Genomic DNA, 14,111 nt, shown 5'->3' with positions numbered 1-14,111 from the left:
GAGCAGCTGGGCACATCTGGGCACCTCTGCCACTGCCGGGACAGCTGGAGGAATGCAGGACTAACTGAGCACAGAACGGGAGTGTGGATTCCAGGGATTCCAAATGTTTCCAGTGCAGAAGGACACAGGATTTGATTCCACTGTGTGACAGGAAGGTTTTGATTCCGTGGCAGCATTCCTGGAGGCACAGTGGCACAGACTGCAGGCACAGGGCACACAGACATTTATGGAATCCACGGATGTGCTCCCCAAAGGCAGGGAAAGCATCCCGAGGGTGGGAGGACCATTAGCAGTGCACTCACAGCCACGCCACCCCTGACAGGCAGATGAACTGCTCACCTCAGCACCAGAGGAATCATCTCCTCAGCTCACAGAAAAGATCAAAATTCTAACAGGCTTTGAAGTATTTTTGTTTTTTATCCCTGGCGCTGTCTGAATTGCCTTTTCAAATGCTAAAGAGCAGAAATACAAAATAAAGCATTTTCTTAAGGAAGTTCCTAACGAAGCTCCAGCTCCTGGTAACTCATTAGACCTAATGAAGAAAAGTTCTTTAAAAATAAGTAAAAATTAGACCACAAGAATTGCTGTCAGGATAATTTATACACCAGAAATTTCCTTTCCTCCCAGGAACAGCCTGTTATAAAGGGACAGCTCAAAACCACAGCTCTGCTGCACATCTGCAACATGAAAACCTCACCCAGGCTTCGTTTCCAAAAGCAGAACAGAGCTCCAAGCCTGTCCCCAAACCAACACTAACTGGCCTGAATGGAGCACCAGACCCAAAACCAGCTGGGTTTCCAAATGCCAGCTGCCAGTGGAATTCTTCTGTGTTCATGGCTGGTGACTAAAGCAAAGGAAAACCTACATCCAAAACTTTGCACACCCAACCAAATTCAAAAGTAAATCCTATTTTTGCTTTCTCTTCACACAGACATGGCATTCTGTGTTTAGATGAACAGATACATGTGTATTAAAAACTTGTATGACCCTAATTTACTGGCTTTGCAGCCAAATACACACGGATATTTCAGAAACCATTGGAGTTATTGTTTTTGAACACAGGTGACCCAAATTAAATACTGTATTTTGGATGACTTCAACACAATTTCATCTATCTCAATTCAATGGCATTAATATTTCCTTTCTCTGTTCCTGCCTTTCTCTATCCCTTAATGATGTCACCTGCTTATAATGGTTATTTTGATGTTACAGTGTGCTTTTATAAGTTTTATTGAAATGGTGAGAAGGCAGATATTAAACAAATCTGGCTGACCAATACAGAAAAACTCAATTTCACAGGCTAACTTCATCTCCCTCATTTGCTGGGACTTGTATGTCTCAGCAGCTCAGGCAATATTAACTTTTATACCTGGATATTTTCTGGGAAAAAAAAAAAAAAACCACCCACATATTTCAGATGAGTTTTTCCAGATCCTGTCAGATGCAATAGGAAAAATACACTAGGAACAAAACAAAAATCCCAAAGCATTTCCTCTAGTCTGCAGCAAGCACAAGACCCACCCCAAGCACTTTATGCCACAGCACAACCATAAATAGCAGCTCTGGGATGCTGCCCCATCCTGCACAGGAAAAAGCTCATCTCCCCTGCCACACTTCCCTGGGACTCTGAGCACGCAGCCTGCCCTGCAGCCACACTGCAGCCCTTCTGCAGGCACAGGAAAGGGATCAGGAGGGGCCACACAGGGTAAGTGTCAGCCAGGCACCCCAGCTCTCCCTTCTGCATTTCTGCCGCAGTTCTGGTTTCTGTTTGAGTTTGGGTTTCTTGCTGTTGCTGCATTTAATCAGAAGAGATCATCTTTTCCATAAATATCACTTAACTTCTTTTAGCCAGCTGTCATAGTCTGTCCTTCTAAGATGTTTGCTTTGGGAAAAAGAGCTCTGGTAGATTTCTAGAAAAATCATGGATGAGTATCTGGGTTCGGAGCAAAGACACCCAGAATACCCAGTCCTAGATTTCAGTTTATCTTAATGGCTGCAATAGGCTTTAAGGATGAACAAAACAAAATGTAATGTATGTACCAATGTTAAAAATTGGTTAATGAACCATCCCAGCAAAAAAAAAAAAAAAAAAAAAAATGGGGGTGGGGGAGGTGGATGGAACCACAATACAGAAGGTAAATGATGACTGTCAAGAGCAGAGTTAAGTCTGGGCAGTTATAGAAGAACACGTGGGAAAGAAAGTAAGCAACAGGTGGCACAGGACACAAAGAGGAACCACAGGGTATTTGTCAACTCACTAACAAATACATAGGAGATGGTTAAGATGAGTACTTCAGCTTCAGAAAGAAAGATGATTTTCAGACATTTACAATTATTCAGTCCCTTAAGCTTCATTTTGAAAACTGGTTTAAACACAAAATTTTAACGCTAGATCTATGACGATATGGAAGCAGAATAGAAACCTTTGCCTAAAACTAAACTGTTTTTTCCTATCATCTCCTGGTGACACTCTGTCCCAGAAATTTGATCAATAATTTTTTGTACAATTATGAAGGGAAAACAATGAACCAGAGAGGAAAGGGAAGAACTGTACTCTGTCTTCAACGTTTATGCTGAAGATGGGGAGAGTGGTTCTGTGGGACATACAGAAAGCTAAAGATTTGTCACAGTTGAGACCAAGACACTACAAAGCAACACTCCATTTCCAGAAGGCTTCAAACCCTGTTTTTATTCTAGCATGCATGCTTTTTCTACATTCTTACAAAGCTCTTAAGTTTACACTTTATTCATTGGTCATGAGAGACAAGCTAAATGCTCATTGGAATAGGCAGTTGCAGGTTTCTCTTATTTATCCTTCTTTCTTTCTTGGTTTCTATGTCAACAAGCTTGGTAGAAAATTCTTTCAGGGGTAAACATGGATCCTCTTATCAGCTTTCTCAATGGCTCACAGAGGTCACTGTAAAATCTCTTCCACAAAAATTTTATTCCAGAAACCTAAACCTGGATGAGAAATAACTGCTGTGGAACCACGCTAATAAACCTCACTTCTTGTTGTTTTTGCAGCAGGAGATGGAGCTGCTGGCCATGCTGGGCTGTGCCCTGCTGCTCCCCACGGTCCCAGGAGAGGATTGTCCAGCCCAGTGCAGCTGCTGGTCCCTGGGGGAGCGCTGGGGGATGGGGGTGGACTGCAGCTCTCGGGGGCTGCACGCCCTGCCCGCCCTGCCCCGCCTGACCCGCAGCCTGCACCTGCACAACAACAGCCTGGCCTCCATCCCTGCTGGAGCCCTGGACAGCCTGGGCCACCTGCAGGAGCTGCAGCTGTGGGACAACCCCTGGCACTGTGACTGTCACATCGTGTACCTGAAGCTCTGGCTGCAGGATTTCTCCGCGCCCGCACTCGCCCGGCTCAGGTGCGCCAGCCCTGCCCCGCTGAGGATGAAGCCCCTGGAGCAGCTGACTGGGAATGATCTGGGTGTTTGTACCAGGCTGCTCCCAACCAAGAGTCTCCAGTTCTTCTGGCGAGACCTCATTTTAATTGCTGGAGCAGTAATTACCCTCCTTCTAGTGGCGTGGGCTCTGAAGTTCTCCAAAAAGCTGGTCTGCCAGCTCAGCCTCGGGAGCCGGCGGCTGAGGAGGAGCATCCCCAAAACCCACAAGGTGCTGTGAGCTCCTCCCTGCCACCAGCCTGGCAGAAACTCCAAACTCCTCCACAACAAAAGAGCACTGGTTTGAATAGTCAAAAAGCTCAAAGTCTGGGTCCTCAGGAGAGTTTGATTTAATTTTCATCCAAAAAAAATCTTGGTGAGGTTTGGACAGGCAACTTCCATCCTGCTGCTATCTGCTCATATGAAGAACAGTTTCCACATTTTTAAAATCATTTAACTTTCCATTTTCCCACCGAATTCTCAGCTCTTATAGAAAGAAGATTTACACCCCTACACTTTTTAATAAATGGAGATGAGCACCAATTGTGTTACTTTAACACCTCCTTTCTCACTCGGGCTCTGTGAGTTTACAACCCATCAGCATCCCTCGGTGTCCCCGGGGGCTTGGTTGGATCATTCCTGTGTGCAGGAAAACTCAGCCCTCTCTTCCTCAGGTTCAGGAGCTTCCTACCACCAAAACCACCCAGATTACACAGACCAGACACTGAATGCATCCCTGATTGAATACAGTTAAAGATGGACTGGTAATGACAATATGATCAGCAAAATAATTTTAAATCTTATGGAATTTCCTGGAGGGTGAACAATAATAAAGCATTCTATGTGGAACTGAAATAATGGATGTTTATGGAACATTCCTATTGACCCAAATTTGATCTCTTTCACAATTCTAAACATTTCTGATTCAATTTCTAAGATATTTCCAGAACTTGTCCTCTGGAGATCATTTTAGAATATTTTCCCTGCACTGATCTTTTCAACGTTTTAAAAGACAACCACCATTCTGTACAAATGCAGAATATTACAGAAGAAATGGACTCTGCCATCTCTCATGGAATTTCCTACATGATGTTTTGTGTTTCCTGAAAATGAAATAAATCATTCACACTAAAAGCTTATCACTCTCTTCTGTGCCTATAAACTGGATATGCATAGAATAGTGAACTGCTTTACTACATGGCTTCAGTATTACAAATATTTTTAAAATTAACAATTGGTGAACATTCTGCTTGCACCAACCACCACATCAAATAAGATGTACAGAATACACAGGATGCACAGGAAAAAAATAATTGAGAGAACTTTTCTGTCCTTATAAGAGGAAAGAGGAGGGAATCTCTTCCATGGCAGTAGTTCACATTCTACCAAAACAGCCTTGTATTTATAACTTTTCATCCATTTGGGGTTTATCTGGGAAAAAACCCTCTGCAAAGGGGACAGCTGGAACTAAGTGAGGGTCAAAAGCAACACTCAGTGTTTATCTGGCAGGGCCACTGTGTCATGCTTAGCCACACGCTCCACCAAACTGCATAAATAACACCACAGCTGCTGACAGCGTGCAAAGGCAGGAAAATATGTCAGCTGTCAAAGTGAAACACACAGGCAGCACTCCCAAAATGGGTTTGGAACAGCCTAGAAACTGTCACTCCATCCTGCCTGCAAGGGGCAAACTGGTGGCTGTATCTGCTTGCACAGTCTGGGAACACAGGTGTGACTGCTGGGATGAAAATAAAATAAAATAAAATAAAATAAAAATATGTTTGCTTCCACGGTGGGCAGGACAAGTCATCAGAGTCAGCATTATTGACCAAAACCTCACTGCAGCACACAGAGAAGGTTTGTGTGAACAGCAATTCTGGGTGAACAGCAATTCTGTGTAGACTGAAACCAAATTAATGTAAGGAATATTTGCAGGTTTCATTTATTAAATAGCACTGTATGTGAATCCCCTTTTTGCCTATAAATTCTCTATATTTTGTTAACACTGGGGCAAACAGCATTGCTCAAGGTGAACTATTCAGCTTCCTGCTTGCCTTCTGCCAGGCTTTAGTTAGAGTTTATTCCAGGTTTCAGCTCATGCACCAGGGCAGTCTGCAAGGCTCCATCATCACAAAATGCTGCTCTCCTTTGTGCTACAGGGCCACCATCCTGACAGAACATGATTATTAGGATTAATATGATTACTAATGTGCTAACAGCCAGCTCTGGAGCTCCCTGGAACACAAGGCAGCTCATTCCCTAAGAACCCCCCTGCCTCAGCTCTGAGCAGGCTGAATAAAACAGCCCAGCTCTGCCCCATGGAATAAAAGTGACTCTGCTCCATGGAATAAAAGTGGCTCTGCCTTGTGCAGCCCAGCTCTCTGGCTTTGCAGCGCTGGTGTTGCTCCTCTGGGTGCAGCCACTCTGGGGCTGAGTGCTGAAGTCAGCTACAAATACTCTTTTCTGCACCAGAACTGAAAGAATTGAAGCACTTCTGCTTGTTTATAAGACAGAAGGGTTTCCAAATCCAGAAAGAAAGCCACAGCACCATTGCCCTGGGCAGCAGCAGCAGCTGCTGGGGCCTCTGGAGCTCCTGGGAAAGCAGAGCAGGAGCTGGGGAGCCTGGGGAGGAGCTGCCCAAAAAGTGCCAAGGGTGGAGCTGAGCAAGTGGGAAAAACAGTGGCACTTGATATGCCTGCTTTTCTAATATATTTTTAATTTTTATTTTGTTTTTATTTTTAATGGAAAATGTCTTCCTCCTGCCCGCACAGGGCAGTGGCAGCTGCCAGCAGCTCCAATCCAAGTGCCACTGCCAGGGAGGGCTGGGCACCTGGACAGGGCAGGAGATGACATGGCTTGGGGAATGGAGCCAGCTCGAGCCCTCCTGCCCCGGCAGGAACACCTGCTTGCAAGAGAGGAGCAAAGTGCATGCCTGTGATGTAAGTTATTTTAGAAGAGATGCTTATTCAGAGTAAATTTTCACTAAAATGTACCTGCCGCTGGTGTGGAGTCACTGAATTTGCATGATTTCTGCCCCGTCCCATGCTCTAAGGATATTGGTATTTTAAGAACATACATTTCTCATGGGTTTCAAATCCCACCTCCTGCAGGTTAAGATTAAATGATTAATGAGATCCAAGTGCACTTGACAGCTTTTCTTTTTCAGGAAGAAATCTTAAACCAGCTTTTTGTTTCACCCATGCTTTGAGAATCAGCCCAGCCTTTCCCAGCAGCTCTGGGCAGCTCCATGAGGTGGATAGGTGGCATTTTTCTGTTCTGACACTCTTCTCTTACATGTGAGTGAGTGTAGGAAGTAGGTTTGAATTTACACATCTCCACGGGCTCACACTCATATCTAAGCTGAGAGGATTTTGCCTGTAAACCTGTCCTAAGGTTCACTCAGCAGCCTAGGTAAAATCAATTCACACTAAATTCATACTAGAGACCAAGCACAGCTTTGCTCTCAGGAACAAAATACATTGCAAAGTTAACCAGCTTGTTCTGTATTTATCATTTGGTTAAGTGGCTGTGAATTTAAGGATCCAGATTTAGTGCTCCCGTTCAAAGAATTTAACTACACAGAAAATGAGTACTACAAAGTAAAATATTTATTTCTGTTCAGTTAAACCCCAGCTAAGTCATAAGAGAGATGTCACATAATGACAGTAATTTTCCATTTTATTTGCACACCTGCTTGCACTGACCAGATATGGAACTGCATTAAAAACTACTAGAATAACTCGTCCAATAAAAAGAGAAAAACTCACCCAAGAAAAAGTTTCAAACAGCAGAAAACCAAAACTATGCCTGGCCTAATAGGACAAGAAAAAATAGGGATTCCCTCAGGTGAACAGGAAATTTCTTCTATTTTTGAACTAGAAAACATAAACTGTAGAACTAAACGCTAATTCAATGTACAAAAGACATGCCAAAGTGCAGTGAAACAGGCTCTTGGCTGGTGTGTGCTGCCATTCTTGTATTCTAAATTAATTAGCCAATACACATTCATTCTCACACTGATTTATGTTTAAATGCACTGTTTGGGGAATTATTAAAATTGAATTTGAGGCTTCACAAAACTGCTATTCTTCCTGGAATCTTAAGGCCCACACACTTGCATGTTATGATTTACACCTGAATTACAGGATTTTAGTTTCACTGCCAACAGATGAAATATTAACAATTCCTACCTAATGACTCCTTTGATGGTGCTAAGTTTACTGTAATGCTTAGCAATGCTAAGTTTATTTATCTTAATGCCTTTTCTCTCCAGAGCACAAAACCATTTCCCAGAGTGCTGCGGCCCTATCGCTGGAACCCACATAAATATTTTGCCATTAGACTGACTCCACTGAAATTCAGATTGCACTCAATAATGGGTGTGTGACAACAAATTGCTCCAGTTGCATAATGGCCACATGGCTGCTATTTATACAGAGCTCTTTCCCAGGGGCACTTTGCTCCTGACGTGGCCTCTCCAGTGCCTTCCCCGGCAGCACTTCCCAATGTTCATCCCAGTGATGTCACAGCTACTGCCTGACCTGGCATCTTCATTTTAGCCAAAAGAAATGTTGGAGTTTAGAATTTTTCTCAGATTTCATTTGGCTTGGTTTGTCTGACCAGCAAGCATCCAGTTCTCTAGCAATCCAAAGTTATTAAAGTTGAATGGTGCTGTTCTGCATCAAGAGATTCCCTGGGAAAGGGGGACTAAAACCTCTTCCCTCAGAATACTAGAAAGGAATAGGTCTACAGAAATACAGACCATTCATCTTAGTCCAAGGAGAAAAAAATCAAATGAGGTCCTTTCTTAAATGACCTTGATCTCTAGGGAAGGGAGTGTCAGCAGGGATGGATTGCAGCCTTCCTTTTCTCCTTGAATCATCTGTCTTGTCTCCTCTTGAGGGGTCAAAAGGGTTTTACCTCTTAACTAATAATTTATTTTTTGACAAGGATTCATAGATTGCCTCTTACGGCCATGGAGAAGGACTCTGGAACCTGACACATCCAAATAAAATCGACCTTTGCAACCCTCTCCCATCAGCAGCAGTGCAAAGCAGAGGAAGGTCTGGCAATGGCCACACCACCAAAGGCTGCCCTCAAGACAGCAGAGCATTCAGAACTGAGGGTATTCTTCATTTCCCTGAGTTTGCAAGGACACTGCAAAACCCAGTAATGTAACATTCAGATGCACTTATCAAAAGCTGGATTAGGGAAAGACAAAAGCTAAACCAGCAGCAATTACAGCCTGAGAGGACAGTGTGGCTGGACAGTGCCCAGGCAGAAAGGGACCTGTGGGCGCCTGCCTGGGGAGGGATGGAGTCACCATCCCTGGGTGTGTTTAACAAAGCCTGGATGTGGCACTGGGTGCCAGGGTTTAGCTGAGGTGTTGGGGCTGGGTTGGACTCGATGGTCTTGAAGGTCTCTCCCAACCCAGTGATTCTGGGATTCTGTGAATTCTGTGAATTCTGTGAAAGGGGCAATGAAAGGACATAAACTCTGCACAGCAAAAACTCAGAGCCCCAAAGGGATTCCTTTGCCTCCCATCACTGCTTTGTCCGACTCTCTGAAACTGGACCAACATTGGCACCTAGTGGCCGCTGAATTCCACAGGGACAGAAGTACCCCGGAATTTGTCACCCTTTCCAAGAAATGGGCTGAGATTTTCCAAACAAGCTGCCAATTACTGCCAGCTCTTCCCAGAGTTTCCATACAAGTTTTCTGTCCTGAAGTGTCAGAAGGTGCAAGACACAAATTGTTTTCGACTGGCAGAAGCCTGGAGTTATTATAATTCTGATCACTGGGCAATACAATCTCCATTTGTTTTCTTCACTGTAATTAATCATTTTTAGACATGCCTGGAGTTTTCTGCTACTACAACTCCCAAAGTCACAGCTCAATATTATATTGAAACTTGACTGAGGTTTTATTCCTTCTGTTCTCCTAAAGTGATGATGAACTTTTATGTAAATTCAAATTAAACTAATTACTTTGTACTATGACTTCATCCTATCAAAGCCTGACAAAACAAAAAATGAAAAATGTATATTAAGTAAAACAAAATAATGAAATTAAATCCTTTTGTGGGTCTTTTTCCCTACCATTCCCCTACCTAACTGATATGCAGCATCATAATTTTTAAAGGCCCAAATATTTTAAAACTTGAGCTCCCTCAGCAATCTCTACCAGGGAAAATTACCATCAAAAAATCCAGCTATTGTGACAGCACTGGGGACCCCAAACAGACATGAGGAGAATGAAAGCCCAGATTTTAGGATGTCTGATATAAAGAATAAAGACCCATCAGACCCTGCAGATTTCCAGGTGTTTCTTTACTGAGTCTTTAGCACTTTGTGCAGTATTTCATGGACATGCAGCCTCAGGCCAGCTGGTAAGCCCCAGTTCACGTGCACCCTGCTGCTCTGTGGGACTGGCTGCACTGGAAACGCCACGCAGGAATCCTGGGGGGTGCAAATGCTGCTAAAGGTACCCAAAAACTCCCCGAGGTGCACTCCTGAAGGTGCAGCTCCAGCCAAGGTGGTGCAGGTCCCCAAGGAGCTCAGGGGTGCACAGACACCCAAAACAAGGGGGCTGGCTGGGAGGATTGGCCAAATAAACCGAGGAGTTTGGTCTCATCAGCCACTCTGGTGTCTGAGACTGATTTCCAGCTGGGTTTAAGAAATCAGTTCTGTAATTGGCACGGCTCTGGAGTGGTGTGTGTGTCCTCACACCCTGTGAGATAAAGCCCCTGCAATGACTGCCTTTCATCCTGTACAGAGCTCAGACAAGGAGAAGAGGATGGGTGACTAAGGTTGATAAAAGCCTGCAGAAGCCAAGCAGAGGAGGATTTGCACTTCATTCGCTCAGAAGATGATTAAGCTGTGTACATGAATATAGCATTTCAAACGACAAAGAGGCCAGTCTCCACAACTGAGTCATCTGAAAGGAACTGGAGATAGCTGATGGTTTCTAACATTCAAAAGGCCTAACTTGGAAAACTTCATGAATACAATTTTTTTGTTCTTCCGAGCTTGTTCAGGAACTTGGCTGATAACAAAGGCGGCACCCACGCAGGGTGAGGAGCACGTCACACGTGACAAAGTCACACACTTTGCTGAGCAGCTGCAGAACAGAAACCATTTCACTGCTGGGAGTCACCAAGAGGGAGACATTTTCAATTTTCCTCATTGCAAGGGTAGGCTCTGCAGGCTTAGAAGGAGTACTCAGTACAAATCCTTGGCTTGAGAAGTTTTGGGCACTGAATTCATCCCTGTTTATTTGTCAGTGATTTCCTTATAACCCAATGGTTCTGCTGCCACCTGTGCTACTACAGAAAAAGGACACCAGGCAGAGGCAAAATTTCTGCTAGATTAGGTCTAAGTGACATCAGTGATGTTAGATTCATCTAAGTGACTTTCTGAGATTCCAGGAGTCCTCCAAGGGCTGGGACCACTGCAGCTCAGGGGGACAAAGGGTTGAGGGTGGAGGAGAGGACATAAGGAAAATCCCACGTGGGGCTTCCCAATTAAACCTCACCATCACCCTAAAGAGCATCTCTGTCCATGTGCTGCTCCCCAATTCCTGCTCACACAACAAACATGGCAAAGAGAGGCTGCCAGCAGGAATTCCTGTACAGCAGGAATATCTCTTCACTGGTGATGGCCTTCAAAACACCCATCCATCCATTCGTGTCAGCCCTGTGGGGTTAATAGCTCCACACCCCACCCACAGGGAGGACAAAATGTTGTCTCTCCTGTAAACATAAACACTCAGGTACTCTCCTCAAGAAGGAAAGCTCAAAATATTAAAAATATTCTAAGATTGGTACAAGAGCAGCTTGCTTTCAAGAGTCACAGAGAATGTATGATTTAATGTGCATGAGTAAGAACATGCATCAAATCTATGGGGCTGTGTCAGGTAATGCTGAGTGTGGGAACATGGTTTTATTACTTAAAAAAAAAAAAACAACCAAAAACCCCCCAAATAAGTAGTTTTTTGCATATATTATATTTTTTCTATATTATATATATGCATATATTGTATATTATATTTATGATATATTTTATATTTATTATAAAAGGTGATCTTTAAATATTTAACAAATAGCTCTCTTTAAAAAGAAGTTACAATATATCACTATTTTTGTTGTCTGAAAGAATTCAGCCCATTCCAGCTGACTCAGCTGTAAAATCAGCAGGCCATAAAATTATATCAAGAACTACAGATACTTAAACATTCTCTTAACCAAAATATAACAGGGAAAGTCTGTACCACAAAAGGAGTGTTACCACATCAAACATCATGCCTGCAATGTAAATACAAAATGTTGAAATTTGCTGGAAAATTTCTCTTGGAACACAGCATAAAGAATGTGCCCACCAAGCCGTAACTCAAGTCATCTTGGTTTTCATGAGCAATTCTGGTGATTGTTCTATATCCCCAGTGGGAATGATTGCTTGCTACTGCAGAGAATTCAGAAAATTCACTGTGTCCTCACAGAGTTTCTGAACTTTCTTGGAGCCCCCGCCCTCCGCTCCTTCTCCAGTGCCGCAGGAGAGTGGGGAACAGATTTTAGCATCTCCCTTGTGGTTTTTTTGTTTAATCTGAGATCACTGTAGACAATTATTTAGATGGTCAGAACTTAATTAATTTCCTTTTAAACTTCAAGTCTCCAGCAGCTGCTTTGAACCAACCCAGCCCTCCCCCCCAAATCCAATGTGGAAATTGCCAACAACCTTCCCCTGCACCCAGGGCTCTGCAGCTCGGCTTGGTGGAGGTGAAATTTCACTTCCCCTGTGGAGCAGAGAGAACAGGAAACTGTGACCAAGGCCAGTTTTGGGGGTTTTCTCCCAGGTTTTAGTACTGTTTTCTAGGTACTGCTAGAGTAGTTCCAGGTAAGAGACTGCTACAGAGTGTTTCTAGCACACTCTTCTCTGATGAACCACTCTCAAATACAGCCAGATACAAATTGGAATTGACTCAAACCCATTTTGTTTTTCCTGTTTTACCTTTGCATGAAAGAGGTGCTAACCCCAATGGAGTCTGGGGATTAATCAAAGTAAAGCAAATATTTTAACACTCAAACCACTACTTACAGCTTTCACAATGTGAGAGAGCTCATCACAGATCCCTCATGTAAGCCCAACAATATAATGTGACAATTTGTGGGTTTTGTTTGAGGAGTTCTCCATTTTAAATGCAGTTAAAGGTTTGTGATGACAAGCAGCAACAATAACAGCTAACAGAAAAATGTTTGCAATGATCTCTAGCAAGGATGATGAAATAGCTGATTTATAATTATCTTCACAGAAATAGCACCTTCAGTTTTCCATTAAAATGATAGGATACAATGAATTATAGATATTAAAGACTGACATCTCTAACAATGCTTCCTCCTAACAAACCTAAGTGTTTTTCTCAGCTCTGAAAATATAATTAGCATGAAAGCATACACAGAGTGATGTCTTATTGTCTCTTTAACACCTTCTCTGTCCTGGCTGATCAATATCCAAGGATGCAATGTCCTGCTTCATTCAGGGCTGCAGGAACAGAAAGCCTTTGGTGCAGCCTGACTGAGTACTCAAACCTCTGCTCCTGGCTGGAATACAACCACGGACCACCAAAAAATATATCCAGACCTGCAAAGGAATAATCATGGAGCCACCCAAAAACAGACTGAGTTCAGTGGCAACTCAGGCCAAGCTGGCCTGGTTGGCTGTGCTGGCTCAGAGATAATCAGGTTGCTCTCCTCCTGCACAACTACCTACAGGACAATTTAACTCTCTTTGCCATAAAACAGTTTCATGTCACGGTTTTATAACCTGAAATGACAAGGATGGAATTTAGCTGATCTTTGGTAGAAAGAACAGAACGACAAAATGTGCTCTGTCAATGTATTTAATTGGTCAATCTTATTTTTATAAGCATCTTGATTTTCCACATAACCTAAAGGAGAGTACCTGTTTAAAAGCACTTTGCTTTGCAGATAACCTAGATATCAGTTAAAACAAGTAATTCCAGACTCTTGAGATCTATTTATCTCAAAACACAGAAGCAGTGCGTGATGTACTAGTCACACACATCCGTGTGCACGTGTCAGACACGGAGCTGGATGTTAACAGCTCCAAAGCCGTCTCGGCCTCACAGGACCTCGCAAGGGTGCAAAACCATCGCCCTGAGCCTGGGCCTGTGCCCGTGGAAACAAACCCCACCCGGCGCAGACCTGAAAGCGAAAAGCCGGCCAGGCAAGCCAGCTGCGCTTCCTGCAGGGCTGAGCGGCAGCGGCACCTGTTTATTTCTGTAAAAGGAATACACAAAACCAGCAAGGCACGACACAAAACGCGTCGCTGCGGCGAGGATGCGGCCGAGCACCGGCATGTGCGGATCCTCCATCAGGCAGCGACTGAGGGCTCACCAGCCGCGCCACCGCGTGTTGGCCCACACGGGATGGCCCACACGGGACCGCCACACGGGACCGCCACACGGGCACCTGCGGCCGGAACGCTGTGCCGGGGCAGCGACCGCCCCGCTCGGTGACCGGTCCCGCACGGAGCCGTCACGGCCCGGCCGCGGGGGGTGCCGCGCGGAGCGGAGGGGCCGGGCAGGTCCCGGAGCCGCGCGGAGCGGAGCGGGGCGGGCCGGGCGGAGCGGGGCGGTCCCGGCGCGGTCCCGGAGCCGGGAGGAGTGGGCCGGGCAGGGGCGGTCCCGGCGCGGTCCCGGAGCCGGGGG

At 44.6% G+C, this 14,111-nt stretch overlaps 1 protein-coding gene across 2 annotated transcripts; it reads left to right on the top strand.

The window, feature by feature from the left end:
• Nucleotides 1-1,595: 1,595 nt before the first annotated feature.
• On the top strand, nucleotides 1,596-4,500 carry GP9 (glycoprotein IX platelet). 2 transcript variants are annotated; one of them, XM_041459118.1, is made up of 2 exons: nucleotides 1,596-1,705; nucleotides 3,025-4,500. In XM_041459118.1, exon 2 carries the CDS (start codon nucleotides 3,031-3,033, stop codon nucleotides 3,625-3,627), a length of 597 nt encoding a protein of 198 aa, XP_041315052.1. In that variant the 5' UTR covers nucleotides 1,596-1,705; nucleotides 3,025-3,030; the 3' UTR covers nucleotides 3,628-4,500. The 2 variants fall into 2 exon arrangements, with proteins under 2 accessions (XP_041315052.1, XP_041315053.1); XM_041459119.1 differs by having other exon boundaries at nucleotides 1,623-1,705; nucleotides 3,028-4,500.
• Nucleotides 4,501-14,111: the final 9,611 nt, after the last annotated feature.

The sequence above is a fragment of the Pyrgilauda ruficollis genome, unplaced genomic scaffold (assembly GCF_017590135.1).
Source record: "Pyrgilauda ruficollis isolate IOZ18807 unplaced genomic scaffold, ASM1759013v1 scaffold131, whole genome shotgun sequence".
Classification (NCBI taxonomy): Eukaryota; Metazoa; Chordata; class Aves; order Passeriformes; family Passeridae; genus Pyrgilauda; species Pyrgilauda ruficollis.
This window is presented reverse-complemented; position numbering and strand designations above follow the sequence as displayed.

Coding starts and splice junctions, on each gene's coding strand:
- GP9 (XM_041459118.1), top strand. CDS start 3,031: ATGGAGCTGCTGGCCATGCTGGGCTGTGCCCTGCTGCTCCCCACGGTC.